Source organism: Arvicola amphibius, chromosome 2 (genome assembly GCF_903992535.2).
Source record: "Arvicola amphibius chromosome 2, mArvAmp1.2, whole genome shotgun sequence".
Classification (NCBI taxonomy): domain Eukaryota; kingdom Metazoa; phylum Chordata; class Mammalia; order Rodentia; family Cricetidae; genus Arvicola; species Arvicola amphibius.
In genome coordinates this window covers 79,725,831-79,741,160 of record NC_052048.2, presented here as the reverse complement: position 1 = coordinate 79,741,160, position 15,330 = coordinate 79,725,831, and the positions used below count along the sequence as shown (strand labels likewise).

The 15,330-nt window shown below is 39.6% G+C and overlaps 1 protein-coding gene across 4 annotated transcripts; it reads left to right on the top strand.

Annotated features, from left to right (window-relative positions):
- Nucleotides 1-605: 605 nt before the first annotated feature.
- On the top strand, nucleotides 606-14,842 carry Serbp1 (SERPINE1 mRNA binding protein 1). 4 transcript variants are annotated; one of them, XM_038320658.2, is made up of 8 exons: nucleotides 606-1,027; nucleotides 4,386-4,536; nucleotides 5,068-5,208; nucleotides 5,336-5,407; nucleotides 6,094-6,168; nucleotides 10,846-11,023; nucleotides 13,048-13,221; nucleotides 14,441-14,842. In XM_038320658.2, the coding sequence occupies exons 1-8, from the start codon at nucleotides 715-717 to the stop codon at nucleotides 14,495-14,497; spliced, it is 1,161 nt and encodes a 386-aa protein (XP_038176586.1). In that variant the 5' UTR covers nucleotides 606-714; the 3' UTR covers nucleotides 14,498-14,842. The 4 variants fall into 4 exon arrangements, with proteins under 4 accessions (XP_038176586.1, XP_038176584.1, XP_038176585.1 ...); XM_038320656.2 differs by having other exon boundaries at nucleotides 6,049-6,168; XM_038320657.2 differs by having other exon boundaries at nucleotides 5,318-5,407.
- Nucleotides 14,843-15,330: the final 488 nt, after the last annotated feature.

The window sequence follows — 15,330 nt, the reverse complement described above, 5'->3', positions numbered from 1 at the left end:
TCACAGTTCGATTAGGGCAAGCCCGGAATTCCGTTCCACATTAAACCGAACTGCCTCGATTCGCTACGAAGGGTGGAGGATAGCTCCAGAAACCTAACTGCTAGGGATGTGCAGTCGAGCCGCCGCAAACTGCAACCTACGGGTGGTTAGTGTGGCACCTCACCCCCCCCCTCCCCGCCGGAAGTTTTTGAGGCTCCAGTTACTAGGTCTGGGAGTCACCTTGACCCTCTCAGAAAGGTGGAGAAAGTCCTCGGCCGGAGACGGAGTGAGTGAAACCCAAGACAGAGAACACTTTCGTGACAGAAGGCGCCCTCACATTTCCCTGTTTTCAGGGGTCGCTAAAGACCGAGAGTTTTAGGGTGACAAGAGCAGGTGGCAGAACTCCGCCCAGCACACGCTCCTCTACCTCCAGCGAGCACGCTTCACTCTCTCCCTGAGATCCCGCCTCTCAGGCGCGCGCGAAGAGTTGCTGCGCGGTGCACGCTGGGAGTCGTGGTCCAGCAGTGGATAGTCGCCTCAGGATGCTCGGCTGTGGCCTACGTGCCCCATGGTGCTGTGCGGCGCAGGCCGCTCCCGGATGTGTGCCTGTCGCCGGAAGAGAAGGCGGCCCCCCTCTCTCGGCCCGGCCATCTTGTGGGAAGAGCTGAAGCAGGCGCTTTTGGCTCGGCGCGGTCCGCTGCAATCCGTGGAGGAACGCGCCGCCGAGCCACCATCATGCCTGGGCACCTACAGGAAGGCTTCGGCTGCGTGGTCACCAACCGATTCGACCAGCTATTTGACGACGAATCGGACCCCTTCGAGGTACTGAAGGCAGCAGAGAACAAGAAAAAAGAAGCCGGCGGGGGCGGCGTTGGGGGCCCCGGGGCCAAGAGCGCGGCTCAGGCCGCGGCCCAGACCAACTCTAACGCGGCGGGCAAACAGTTGCGGAAAGAGTCCCAGAAAGACCGCAAGAACCCGCTGCCCGCCATCGTCGGCGTGGCCGACAAAAAGGAGGAGACGCAGCCGCCGGTGGCGCTTAAGAAAGAAGGTAAAGCCGGGCGAGGCTCCCGGTGCGGGAGCGCCGGGCTGGCGGGCGGACTGGCGGGCGGGCGGGACGGGGGCGTGCGCCGTCGCGGCGTGTGCACTGGAGGGACCGCGGAGCCCACGCCGCCCGCGGCCGTGGCCGTGGCGGGAGCCTTCCCGCCTCGGGCCGACTGAGCGTGCTCCGGGAGGGCGGCCCGGGCGTTCCCGCCGATTCGGCCCGGGCGCTCGCCGCCTGCCTCTGCCGGGCACGTTTTCTGATCGGCGTGCTCCTGGGTGCCGCTGCCCGCTCTGGGCTCCTGCCCAGCCATCTTGTCCCACAATGGCGCGGACCCTCGTGGACGGGTCGGGGCTCGGAGTGTCCACTCGGGCTGCGTCTCAGTTTGGGGCATGTTCGAGTGGAGGAATGGGGCTGTTTGGGTCGCATGTGTGCTTTTTGGTTGCATCCTGGCGCTCGCGTGCCAAACTTAGTGGGACTTGCTGGCGTGAATGGAACTGGTGGAAAGGAGAGGAGTTTGGCCCCACGCGTTTTAGAGGGACTTTTGAAGGAAGACCGGTCACTAGCAGGACCGTTCTCGTGTCGCGATCCCTTCTTCCAACTCCCTTGAGCCTCCTGGTCCTAGGGCTTTTCCGAGTGCCCAGCCTGGCACGTCCCGGCAGCAGAGCTCTTTGGAGTCTGCAGCTTTTCCTCCGCACGTGCGTGAAGCGTGGTCAGGTCTTCATTGGCGGTTAATAGTCTCTTGCAGGGCGCTGAAAGTTTTGTAGTGGTTTTGATTTTAGCATTCTTCCCCAGTCCTGGCTAATTGTGGGTGAAAAGGCAAAGCAATTAAGGGTCAAGAAAAAGTACAAAATCAGTAGCAGGTAGGTAGGTATACAATTTAAGCTGTGAATCTTTGAAGTTGCCATTATGTGGTAACGTTGCCCCTTACTGCCACGTGCTCATGAAGGGAATTGTTTAGGTTTTGAATTAAGGTATCTTTTTGGGCAGGGGTCTTTTTGTAATGCGTGGAGTAAACATCCAATACCTAGTTGATTGAATCAAAGGAAAACTTCTTGTGCTTAAAAATGATAGATTTGGAAGGGCAGCATAGCTGGAATGTTAGAAGAACTTCACGTGGGGAAAAGTTCTCAGCCGGTTAAGCTTCTTGACATCACACAATTTAAGGTATTTAATTTTTGTGTTAAGGAACACTGGCTGGTGTATTTTAAACTGTTTACCTCCTTGAAACACACTAGGTTGATGTGCTCACTCATTAAAATGTTCAGCGCATTAATCTTAATTTAAATTACTCAGGTTTCACCACGAATCCAATATACAATCTTACCTGGAAACTAAGATCGTAAGTCATATGTGTAGGGAATTTGTATTTATGGCCAGGATAGTTTGTCATTTACTTAAGTCCTTCGGAAAACTTCCACCTTACTGATCGACATTTTTCCTTAGTATTTCAGAAGGGTTTTTTTTTTTTTTTTGATGGGGGGGGTGATATTGAAGGTAGAACTCAAGACCTTGCTCATGCTGGGGAAAAGCTGTGCTTCCTTGGTCCTCAACTCTTAGATCACTCTAAAGCCAGAGTTACTTAAAGTTACATACAAGAGTAAGAATGTCAGTTCTGTGTATTGGATGGTAGTTGGTACCTTTAAGAAAGGAATTGTTAATCCATGGTGTGTCCCGGGTCTTGATAACACAATATTGGAATGTTATGGTTTCCTTACATGAATTTTTTAGTTTTTGTCTATCTGAAGAACTTTAGAGTTAAGTGTAGATCAGGTTTTTGGATTAAAAAAAAAACTGGATTGTACCACAGTTAACACTTAAGGTATAAATAGGGTAAGTACATCAAAAGAAGCTTACATGCCTTAAAAAATCATTAGATTAATTTACTTTTTGTGGTGATATTGGTAGAATCCAGCGTTTTGCGCACTAGGCTCTCACTAAGCAACACTTGCATGATGAGTTTAATAAGTTTTTCTGATTACGGGGCCTCGTTGAATATTGGGTGGGGATCCAAGCCATTGTTCCTTGGGTGTGTTTAGCTTGGTTATCATTACAAGGACTGAGTTCCATAGCTCCACCCTAACACACTGTACCTCTGATGAAATTTATGTAAATGTCTTGGTATAAGGTCCACATTTAAGGCTTGTCATAAGAATTTACAGAGAATAAACTTTAAATATTAACTGCACGACTAGAGATAATCTGAACAAATTGGTATATCCTGATGGTGTTCCATTTTCTTTAAGTCACATAACTTAATATTTTACAAAACAATTTTGTGCTGTTTTTAGACTGTCAAAACCTATGGTTTAGTAATTATGGTTTAAGCATACCTGAAATGGTAGGCATATATTGAATCATCAACTTGTCCTTAAGACTATCAATAATTCAATTCATATTGGCTCTTTTTGTTAGTCTCCTACGTTATCAGAAAAAAATGGAGGCAGAAAAATTAGTTATGCTTCCAAAATGTCACTTAGTGCCATAAGTTCTCCATTTTCTTTTTTTGCGGGTGGGTACTGTGACTGAACTCAGGGCTTTGCGTGTTACTAACATTCTAGACAGTCGCACCCTTCAAACTGCTAAATGAAGACCTTTGTGTGATTTGTGAAGATGCTTTGAAAACAGATACTTGAAAGAGCAGACCTAGAAAAGCTTTCTGTCCATACTAATAAGTATTTCCTAAAGGTTACATAATAGTGTTAATGTTAGACTTGGAAATATGTAGAGATTTGTATGTATGTACTTGGACTTTGACTGTTAATGAGGAAAGCCATAGTTTTTCAGATTAAATAGCTCTATTTGCTTGTTCGGGGTGGAGTTGGGATGTGGCCTCTGTGATTCAGATTGGCCTTGAACTTGCAAACCTGCCTTGTCGCAGTCTTTTCTAGTGTTAATATCGTAGGCACCACGTGTCCACCTCAAATAGCTATTTTAGAGTTGTTTTTTTTTTCTGACTCAAGAGTTCTTTATTGCCCCCCTTCAGATTATATAGAAAAATAATAGTGTGAATTTCCCCGTTTTCTGGGGGGCATATTTAGTGCTTGGTTGTTTATGAATGGATACTGGTATTAGCTTTGAATTCTCTAAAGCCAAAAATATTTGTACGTTTAAAATTTGACTGAAATATTTGCAAGTTTAAAATTTTGTCATGGGAGACTTTGACTTTTTAGAAAGTAAGGTGTGATGGTGCCCAGTGATTTCCAAGTCAGTTATGGCATGTAGATAAAGTTTGAGATGTGTACTGTTGAATGAGAATGTCCTGAAACAGTTTGTTATATGTGGTTGATGCCCATCAGCCTTAATAGTCTAGGCTAAACTTTTGTATTGTAAAAATGATTTGCTTATGCTGGTTATTTGTCATAAGGAATAAGGCGAGTTGGAAGAAGACCTGATCAACAACTTCAGGGTGAAGGGAAAATAATTGATAGGAGACCAGAAAGGCGACCACCTCGGGAAAGAAGATTTGAAAAGCCCCTTGAAGAAAGGGGTGAAGGAGGTGAATTTTCAGTTGATAGGTAAGCCTTAAACAAGTTTCTCTTGCTTTGTCCCCTTATAGTAAAGCTGTAAATTGGGCATAATTGCCAGGTAGTAGTTGGGGTGTTTGCTTAGGTATATTTCAGAGAAATGAGAATATGTGTTTTTGTATTTACATTTATGGATAACATGTTCTAAGTAATAGCTCTTACTAGTAAATATTTTAGTTGAGTCAATGGCCAATTTCTTTTCCTTCCTCTGTTTAGATACTGAGTTTAAAAGGACAGTGCTATTGTCTGTCACTCACTCATGCAGGCTAGATAAGAGTATTGGTAAACACAAGTATGACTGAGTCAGTGAGTCAAAAAGTGTGTACAGCAGCAATGCTTTAGAAATAGCAAAAGTTTGTAATTCTTACTTTATATGACTAGAAATAAACTTTGGATTTTTACACCATGCATTTAGTTGTTGGGTTATGAACCAGTAAGCATATTCTATATTTTTGAGTATTGGAGTGAATTTTTTCTGTTTCTGAAAATATCAGAGATAAAGTTTTTAAATTTGTTTTGTAGACCGATTATTGAAAGGCCTATTCGAGGCCGAGGTGGTCTTGGAAGGGGTCGAGGAGGCCGTGGACGTGGAATGGGCCGAGGCGACGGATTTGATTCTCGTGGCAAACGTGAATTTGATAGGCATAGTGGAAGTGATAGATCGTAAGTTTTACTGATTGTTGTATGTTTTAGATTTAAATGTGCTTATTTAATAAAAACAAAATTTGAATTTCTAGAACTAAAGAGTATAATGTTAACTCAGTTTTGTTAGTTCTTTTTCGCATTACAGTGGCCTGAAGCATGAGGACAAGCGTGGAGGTAGCGGATCTCACAACTGGGGAACTGTCAAAGATGAATTAACGTTGGTATTCTGATTTTTTTAAGTTAAATAATTATTTAAATTAAATAATAAACCAAAATTCTAATTCTTATTATTTAAATAATAATAAATCAAAATTTAAGTTACTAGAGGCTTATTAATACTTAAGTTTTGTTCCTGAGATCATTGAAGTTCTATCTCAAAGCTATAACCTTATAATGTCTTATGGGATGTTTATATTAAAATAAAAATAATTAAGTATATTAATAACTTTATTTTTGTCATGGATATATGTAGCTTTTTCTGAAGCCCTGTGATGAAATGCTGGGGGTATTGTGATATTATGACTTTAATAGTTTGAACTCTAGCTGTTGTAGTTTTCTCCTTACAAAATTTGATAAGCCTTCCACCTTTTTTGTTTCTGGATTTTTTGAGGTGGATCGTCCAGGCTAGCCCTGAACTTGTTGCGTAGGTAGTTACAAGTGTCCATTTTTGTGTCTGACAAAGCCTTTAAAGAATGTGTGAACTTTAATAATTGTTTTCTTAGAGGTCTACTGGAGAGTAAAATGGATTGAAAATTAGTAGAAATACATAAAGGATATAAGAGTTTTACTTTGCTATGAAGGACTTTTGGCTACATGGTAAATGGACCTAGATGCCTTTCTTTTTCTTTCTTTCCTTAGAGAGTCTCCCAAATACATTCAGAAACAAATATCTTATAATTGCAGTGATTTGGAGCAATCAAATGTGACTGAGGAAACACCTGAAGGTGAAGAGCACCCAGTGGCAGACACTGAAAATAAGTAAGTGGTTTTGTGTGAGGATGTAATGCTCCAGCTAACATGGAAACTTGTCTGCCTTTTTACCAATAAAGTAGCTGATTTAGTGGCAGTTATTTGATAGCACAGACATGAGACTTTCTTGCTTTGAGACATTGTTTTACAGTGTAGTTTAGGATGGCCTAGAACTCAGTATTCTCTTGTCTCACCTTCTAAGTCCTGGGAATACAGGCATGTACTACCATGCCTGACTTGGTGATGGTTTGGTAGTTTTACTGTTTTTGTATACCGTAGCAAGGTTAAGGAATATATGTATTTTAAATAAAATGTTTAAGCCCTAATCACAAAGATAACCTGTTGTTACCCAGGGATGAAGGAAAAGGAACAAAGTACTTTGCCTTTGAACTTTAGGAAGGGTAATTCTAGTGATAGATTCTGAGATTCTGAATAGGTAGGGTGTGTGAAAAAACTAAACCAAGCAGTGTGGTGGTGCACTCCCTTTTAACTACAGCACTCAGAGGCAGAGGCAGCTGCATTTCTGAGTTCAAGGCCAGCCCAGCCTGGTCTACAAACTGAATTTTAGGATAGCCAAAGCCACACAGAGAAACCCTGTCTCAAGAAGAACCAAATTGTTGGTATAAGAGGTATTTGTAGTGTTTAGTCATAGTTCAAATAATCTCAGCATTTTCAGTTATAAATACTAAAGCAAGACAGAAGTTGAAAAACAACCTTGTAAAAAGTAGGTTCAAACTGAAAAGCAATGAGAAGATGGTTTAGCTTGTTAACATTTAAAAAAAACTTCGTGTGTGAGCCATTTGCTTGTTTGTGTGTTAAGTGCACTGCATTTGTGCAGTACCTACAGAAGCCAGAAGAGGGTGTTAGAGTCCCTGGAACTGCTGGACTATTAACTCATGCTACAGTAAACAACAGGGTGTGGATGTACTTTTGGCATAGTGATTTTATTTTTGGGGGATATCTGTGGAACTCAATCTACTGGATGTGACGTGAGCATTGCTGTCTTGAAATCATGGCAGCTTTTCCTTAACTAACTTATGGGGCTTGCCAGGTGGTCTGAGAACCCGTACCTTCTCTGAGTATGTATAAGCCATTATTGATTGCTAAGGTATGGGGGAAGCACTTCTCTGTTGGTATTATTGCTCATAGGCTTTCCATGTTCCTGTAAATAATGAAATGCATTGGTCCACCAAGCAGGTGGAATAATTTTCTTAACTAATGGTACTTGATCTGAAGTGAATATATGTTTATTCATTTCTACCCTGGAAAAGTTAAGCTTAGCACAATATATGCTAAATGGCAAAATCGTTGGATCTGTTTGTAGGTTTTTATTCTTTAGTGAATCTCTATTTCCATTGTGGTTGTATTGATGTAAATTTCTGAGGGTATTTTCTCTGCATCCTCACCAGCATTTCTTGTTAATAGCCATTTGTGTCTAGGGTAAGATTATCTCATTGTGATTTTGATGGTGTTTTTAGTCAGGGTCTTATGTAGCTCTGACTGCCCTTAATAACTAACTATATAATGGAGGATTGCTTTGCTTTTGTATGCTTCTTCCCAAGAAAAGGGATTACATTTGTATTTAGTCATGTCCAGTTTGCATCACTAGGACTCTTAACGTCAGTACCTCATACATACTAGGTATTCACTACCATCTGAGTTACACCCCCAGCCCTGTGGTTTTCATTCAGTTTAGCACTGATAATTACTGATGTTGAACTGTTTCCGTTTTTTTTTTTATTCTTCCATTTTGTGTAACAGTCCTAGCTGATATAGAACTCACTTTGTAGAGCAGGCCCGTCTTGAACACAGGCTGCCTCTGCCTCCTAACTGCTGGCCAACCCTCATTTACCCATTTGTAAAAAAATGTATGTTATGTTTTTTTTTTTTGTTGTTGTTGTTGGGCTATTTGTATTTGTTATATACACTCTCTATTAGTCACTTGATGAATGGGTTACAGGTATGTCTTTTATTTTTAATCCCATTAGTCAGATTTTGCTTTTGTTTTCTTGGGCGTTCTTTGGCTGGACCAATTCCCTCAAGTATTCCCTCCATTTTTTTGAATATTTATTTATTTATTATGTATACAATATTCTGTCTGTGTGTATGTCTGCAGGCCAGAAGGGGGCACCAGATCTCATTACAGATGGTTGTGAGCCACCGTGTGGTTGCTGGGAATTGAACTCAGGACCTTTGGAAGAGCAGGCAATGCTCTTAACTGCTGAGCCATCTCTCCAGCCCCCGTATTCCCTCCATTTAAACTCTTAGTTTTAATTTTATGTGTATGGATGTTTATCCACATTCATGTGGTACTTATGGAGGTCAGAGAAAGTTATTGGATCTGGAGTTGTGAGTGATACACTGTATGTAGGTGCTGAAGTTTGAATCTGGGTCTTTGGGAAGAGTGGCTAGTGCTCTTAACTGCTGAATCATTTCACCAGTCTTGTTGGGTTTTGAGATAGGGTCTCACTGTTGTAGTGCTGGCCAGGAACTCACTATGTAGTCCAGGCTGGCTTTAGTTCACAAGGAGATCTGCTTAACTGTCTCTAGTGTTGGGATTAAAGGTATGTGCTACCACACTCCCTGTGCAAGTTTTTTAGCTGTTGAATTGGGACCTCTGAGGCTACCTCCCCCCCCCAAAAAAATGAAATGTGAAGTGCTGTTTTGGTGAACAACTGTTAATGGTGAGAGGAAGAATTGTATTTTGTGGGCTTGTTGGAATAAGGAAAACAATCCTTGGAATATATGAAAGTAAATGGGATTAGATGCTTGTTTGAATTAAGAATTTGGGTATGTGTTTTACTTTGGAGGGGTAAACATAATGCGGATTAATGGTAACTCACAAAACTAAGCACATCTTTTTCCTGTTTTAAACATATTTGAATTGTTTTTAAGGTGATCTCAAGACTGTAAATGTTGCTCAGAAGGAAATGATACATTCATGGGCTATAGAAAGTATTCCTCTACTTGGGACCCAGGAGCAATTAGGGATAATTGTTCTAATAAAGATGATGGTCATCACTTCAGAGTAGTTTATTCTTATAAAGTAGGGGGAAATGGAATTAATCTTTTATTTTCAGGATAAGTTTTTGTTTGTTTGTTTGTTTGTTACCTTGTTTTGTTTTCAAGACAGTGTTTCTTAGTCCTGGCTGTCCTGGTACTTGCCTTGTAGACCAGGCTGGCCTCGAACTCAACTGAGATCCACCTGCCTCTGTCTCCCAAGTGCTAGGATCAAAGACGTGTGCCACCACCGCTTGGCCAGGATAAGTTTAAGAAGCAAAACTTAAGTAGTGTTTAAAGGTAGGTGTCATGGACTGTCAGAACTGGCGAGTCATTAGGAAAGTTTTCCAGAGCTTTAGTTCTGTCATCTGTAAAAGTGACTTGGTAGCCTTGATATCCAATATCCTGTCAAGATTGAATGTCAGTTTGTTTCAGGAAGATGTAAGATAGACTGTCCAAATATAAAGAATTGCATAAAGATATTTTAGCAGTGATACTAAACTAAATCACTTGCTATCTTTGGAAGGAAGCAGAGTTCCCAAAATAGCAAATGATTTGTTTAGTGACATTTGGATTTAGGATAAGATAATGGATTCCTAGGCCTATGCTTTATGTAAAAGAGGAACAGATAATTAAAATAGTTAAGATTTAGGAAAAACTTTTGATATAAATATTGAAACCACTTTGTTTTGTGGACAGCTCCATTACTAGTGAAACCTCAGTCTCCTGTCCATGTGTTAGACGTTGGTTTGAGAGTTGGAGTTACATTTAGATTTGTAGAAATCAGGCTTGTATACTTTGCTAGAGTGCTAGTTACTAAAGTAGAAGAGCAACAGATAATGGTCTTCTTTATAGATGAAATGAAAATGATGGAGTTATGCAGTTGGTTCAGTCAGGAAGTTATCTGCTGCTCAAAACTTTTAGACCGGACTTCAGATTCTCTAGCACCCACATAAAAGCCAACCTTAATCCTCCCGATGGGTATGGGAAGATGTTATAGAGCCATCCAACCTAGCCAGTTGGTGAGCTTCAGGTTCAGTGAAAGATGTGGTCTCAAAAAATAAACGAGTGATCATGAAAAATACCAATACTGACTTTTAGCATACCTTTGCGTGCACGTGCATGCATGAACACAGATATGCACCATACACAGGAGAAAATAGACCATGAAATTAATTAATGAGAGGGTACAGTATAGTTAACAAATGTGTCTTATGGGTTGAAGAAAGCAAGTTGTAGCTGGGTGGTAATGGCACACGAACACCTTTAATCCCAACAACACTCAGGAGGCAGAGGCAGGCGGGGATCTATGGATTCAAGGCCAGCCCGGTCTACAAGCGTGTTGCTGGGTTATACAAAAACCTGCTGTTCTCTGATAGTCTTTGTAATGGGTCCTAACAGTCAGGGTCAATTTTCTTGTTATAATTTGAAATATATTTAATTAAAAAAATGTGTATAGGTGTTTCGTCTACTTGTATGTATGTATGTGTACTATGTGCTTGTCTGTTGCCTATGGAGAAGAGGTCTCCGGATCTCCTGGAGCTGAACTGCATATGTCTGGAAGAGTAGCCTGTGCTACTGTCATCTTAACATCTTAACCTCTTATCCGTATTTCCAGTCCTCCAAATATTTTTCTACAAAGTAGTAACAGTCATCAGACATAAAATTTAAATGTATTTTTCACAGGGAGAATGAAGTTGAAGAGGTTAAGGAAGAGGGTCCAAAAGAGATGACTTTGGATGAATGGAAAGCTATTCAAAATAAAGACCGAGCAAAAGTAGAATTTAATATCAGAAAACCAAATGAAGGTGCTGATGGACAATGGAAAAAGGGATTTGTTCTGCATAAATCAAAAAGTGAAGAGGTAAGTTGAAATCATTTGAATTGTGACTCAAATTCTAATTTTGTTACTTTGTTTTGCAGGTAACTTTTTTTTTTTCCAAGACAGGTTTTTTTTTTTTCCTGTTTAGCTCTAGCTGTCCTGGAGCTTGCTCCATAGACCAAACTGGCTTCACAAAGATAACTCCTGCCTCTGTCTCCCAAATATATGCACCACTGCTGCCCAGCTAATACAGATAACTTTAAAGCTTTAGACTTACTTTAGTGTAGGTAACTTGCTCAGAAAAAAAATAACCAGAACTCAGAAAATGTTAGTATTTTCCTTTTTATGGAATGGTGTCTTAAGACTGATTAGAGTTTCTTTTACCTAAGAAATATGAAAACTAATGCAAATACTTGAGAAAGTCATGCTGATGGTGGCTTATGTGAATATAAATTTAACCAAATTATTTCTTGCAGCTTTGGCTGGCCTTCTGATACATGTATTTATTCATGTCATGAATTGGGCTGTCAAAATCAAATCCTGCCATTCTAAGGTACAATTAAATGTTAGGAAGACAGCCTGAGATTGAATAAGATTTATTCACTTCTTTTTGACATTGGAGATTGAACCCAGGACTTGGAACATGCTAAGCCTCTGGCACTCAGTTTCTTAATACTTTTTAGATTACTAGACATAAAAATGGCTGGGACCAATATGGGAGACACTATTAAATTGAGGTTAAATAGTTGGTTTTCTAAGTTTAGAGAAGGGATGGTTTTTAATATTTACTTCATAAAAATATAAATGAGGAAATTGTCTTGAATATCAGGTCTTAAAAATACATTTTGTTTCATTAGAATGAATATTTTCTGACACAGATCTAGATTAACTTTAATATATATTCTTATAAAGAGATAAAACAATTTAAAACTTAAAATCTATTGGTTTAACTACTATTGACAATATATGCCATTAATATGAGTATTTGTTTCCATTTTTTTAAAGTTAGAATGAATTTTATTTCTTACAGATAAAAAATTGCTAGTGTCATATGAATAGATCAATATAGGTGGAACTCCTGATTGAAGAATAAAAATTATTGTAGGAATTTCCATTTAAAGTAACACATGGCTTATGTTAATTTAAAAAATTTTTTACCTAGGCTCTGGCTGTTTCCATTGAAATCTAGTTGTAATACTAAAAAAAGAAAGCTGTAGAAATTCATAATTTTAAATTGCATGCTGTTCTTAAAAGTGTGGTAAGAGCTTAGCAGTACCCTTCCTCTACTGTTTTTCAGTGTACGAATTAACCGAGTTAAAGCTGTATCTGCCTTGTGAATGCTACTTTACCATTAGTTAACTAATAGCTCATATAGAAAAACAGCATAGTGTGGGTTTGGTACTGTGGTTTCAGGCATCTCCTGAGTTTTAGTATCCTCTGCAAATATTGGGGACTGCTGTATCATGCAAGGTAAGATATGATAAGAAAATTGTGAAAATTACAAAGTACATAATTGCTTCTGAAAAAATTGGAACTTTGACTATCTTATTTATCAAGTTACATATTTGGGCTCATACATTTATTGTGCCTTTGTGATGTGAATACTTATGTTAATATGGGCTTACTGATTTATTTCATATCTGTGTGACAATAGCAGGGTGGTTCTGAGGTTATTGCCTGCAATTCAGAGAAATTTGTGATAAGGGAAATGAATTCTTATTTCAAAGTCTCTACCTGACCCCCAGATGAATTTATTGCCTGTAGAGCTAGAAGTGGATATATTCATTCACACAAAGTACAGAATTGTTAGTTGGTCTTTTTTTTTTTTTTTTTTTTTTTTTTTTTGGTTTTTTGAGACAGGGTTTCTCTGTGGCTTTGGAGCCTGTCCTGGAACTAGCTCTTGTAGACCAGGCTGGTCTCGAACTCACAGAGATCCGCCTGCCTCTGCCTCCCGAGTGCTGGGATTAAAGGCGTACGCCACCACCGCCCGGCTGTTAGTTGGTCTTTTAAAGAGAAAGTACATTTAGAAAATTTTTTGCATTACTTAATAGTAATTACCATTTTAGGCTCATGCTGAAGATTCGGTTATGGACCATCATTTCCGGAAGCCAGCAAATGATATAACGTCTCAACTGGAGATCAATTTTGGAGACCTAGGCCGCCCAGGACGTGGTGGCAGGGGAGGACGTGGTGGACGTGGGCGTGGTGGACGTCCAAACCGTGGCAGCCGGACTGATAAGGTGATTTTAAGATGTGTTTTTCTGTTTTATGCAATTTAGAACTTGTAAGAGATTGCTGACTAGATATGTTTGGAGGGTGTGGTGGATAAACAGAACTAAAGAAAGAAGTGATTTATTTTTCAAGATACAACATTTTGCTTTTACTCTGTGGCTCCAGCAGGCATGGAACTCTGAACTATGTGGCCAAGGTTGTCTTTGAACTCTTTGATCTCCTGTGGAGTGCTGGTACTAGACACATGCACTACACCTGGCCTTAGTTCTCTTTGTTTTAAAGGACCTTAATGATAGTAGTGCTGCCAATGAGGTGAATTAACCATACTATTGAGTTCTTATTTGTGCTTGTCAGGGTGTTGTGTTAGGTTTTTTTTTTTTTGTTTTTTTTTTTGATACTGGTATAATTTATTTATACTTGGGGTTATTCTCACTACTGAGTAAATTGAGATACAGAAAATTCTTTGGATTGTTACTTTTCCTGAAACACTAGTCTATGCCATGATATAAGAATGGCATGTAATTTCTGTCCTCGCTGTCTGTCTGTCTATCTCTCTTAAATGGGTGCTCTACCAGACTGTTCCCAAATTTGCCATCAGGCTTCACTGTCCCAAAAGACTGTCTGTAGGTCTTTATATCATGTCTGGCTCTCAGACAAGTTCTTGAGGATTTTGAGTGATGCCCAAGGAGTTGATTTGGAATTCAGAATTGCCTGTTGACAATATTAGACATTAACTATGTCCACTTTGAAAAATGAACCATAGAATCCTGAATTCATGGTATATACATTATTTTATTTTGGGTGCCTGTTCTCTCTCTCTCTCCTCTCTCCTCTCTCTCAACTCACTGTAGACCAAGTGATTTTTGCTGTCCAAGTGCTGGGATTGGCAAAGACGTTGTCAAAGGTGGCGGGGGGGGGGGGGGGGGGGGGAGTTTGTTTGCAGAAATGTATCAATCTGTGGTAGAACACTTAACCCAGTAATATATAAGCTCCGCACCTGATCCCTCACATGTCAGATAAATAAATTGGAGAAACATTGCAAGTGTGTGCATAGTTTTAATCTGATTTATAATTTTATTTTTAAAGTAAAAGCTTCGATCTATTTTTATGTGATGTTTTAACCTGAAGACTTAGAATTCAGTGTCTGAATATAGGCTAGTAGGCTATTTTTTAAGATTTGAAAATTGTGGTTAATTTTTTGATTTTTTTTTTTTTTTTTCTCCTCAGTCAAGTGCTTCTGCTCCTGATGTAGATGACCCAGAGGCATTCCCAGCTCTGGCCTAACTGGATGCCATAATACAACACTGGTTCCTTTGCGGACCCTCCTGTTCAAAGCTTTTGCATGCTTAAGGATCCCAAACAACTAAGAATTAAAAAAAAAAAAAGACTGTCATTCATACCATTCACACCTAAAGACTGAATTTTATCTGTTTTGAAAACGAACTTCTCTAGCTACACAGAAGTAACAAATATGTTAGTCAGTTTTGTATTTAGAAATGTATTGGTAGCAGGGATGTTTTCATAATTTTCAGAGATTATGCATTCTTCATGAATACTTTTGTATTGCTGCTTGCAAATATGCATTTCCAAACTTGAAATATAGGTGTGAACAGTGTGTACCAGTTTAAAGCTTTCACTTCATTTGTGTTTTTTAATTAAGGATTTAAATGTTCCCTCAATTACAAGCTGGTTTTAAATATTAGACAAAATACTGGTTTTAGTATCTGCTATGCATTTTCACACATGGTCAGCTGGGACATGTAAACTTCTGATTTACCAGATTTTATGCTGCGTGGAATACTAACCACTGTGTATTTTAACTATATATTTTTATTTGGGAGTTAAAATTTTGTTTTTCACATTTTATGATAGCTGATATATACTAAATCTTTATACAGAATTATCAGTACTTGAACAAACCCAAAACACATTGGTTTATTAATTCTTGGCTCATGCATGGTTTATTAGGTTAAAATTATACCTGATTGACTTATATTTACTTTTAAAATGTGTGGCTTCTCCATTTTAAAAGTAAAACTAAACACTGCTTTTGGAGCTTGTGTAAGTTACTTCTTGTTAAAGACACAGCCTGTGTTCAGTGAAATAGTTTTGTGGGT

Bases quoted from the DNA above. Each gene is read 5' to 3' on its own strand.
- Serbp1 (XM_038320655.2), top strand. From the start codon at position 715: ATGCCTGGGCACCTACAGGAAGGCTTCGGCTGCGTGGTCACCAACCGA. The intron at 5,209-5,317 runs GTAAGTTTTACT...CAGTTTTGTTAG, and splicing joins CATAGTGGAAGTGATAGATC to TTCTTTTTCGCATTACAGTG. The intron at 13,222-14,440 runs GTGATTTTAAGA...TTTTCTCCTCAG, and splicing joins GTGGCAGCCGGACTGATAAG to TCAAGTGCTTCTGCTCCTGA.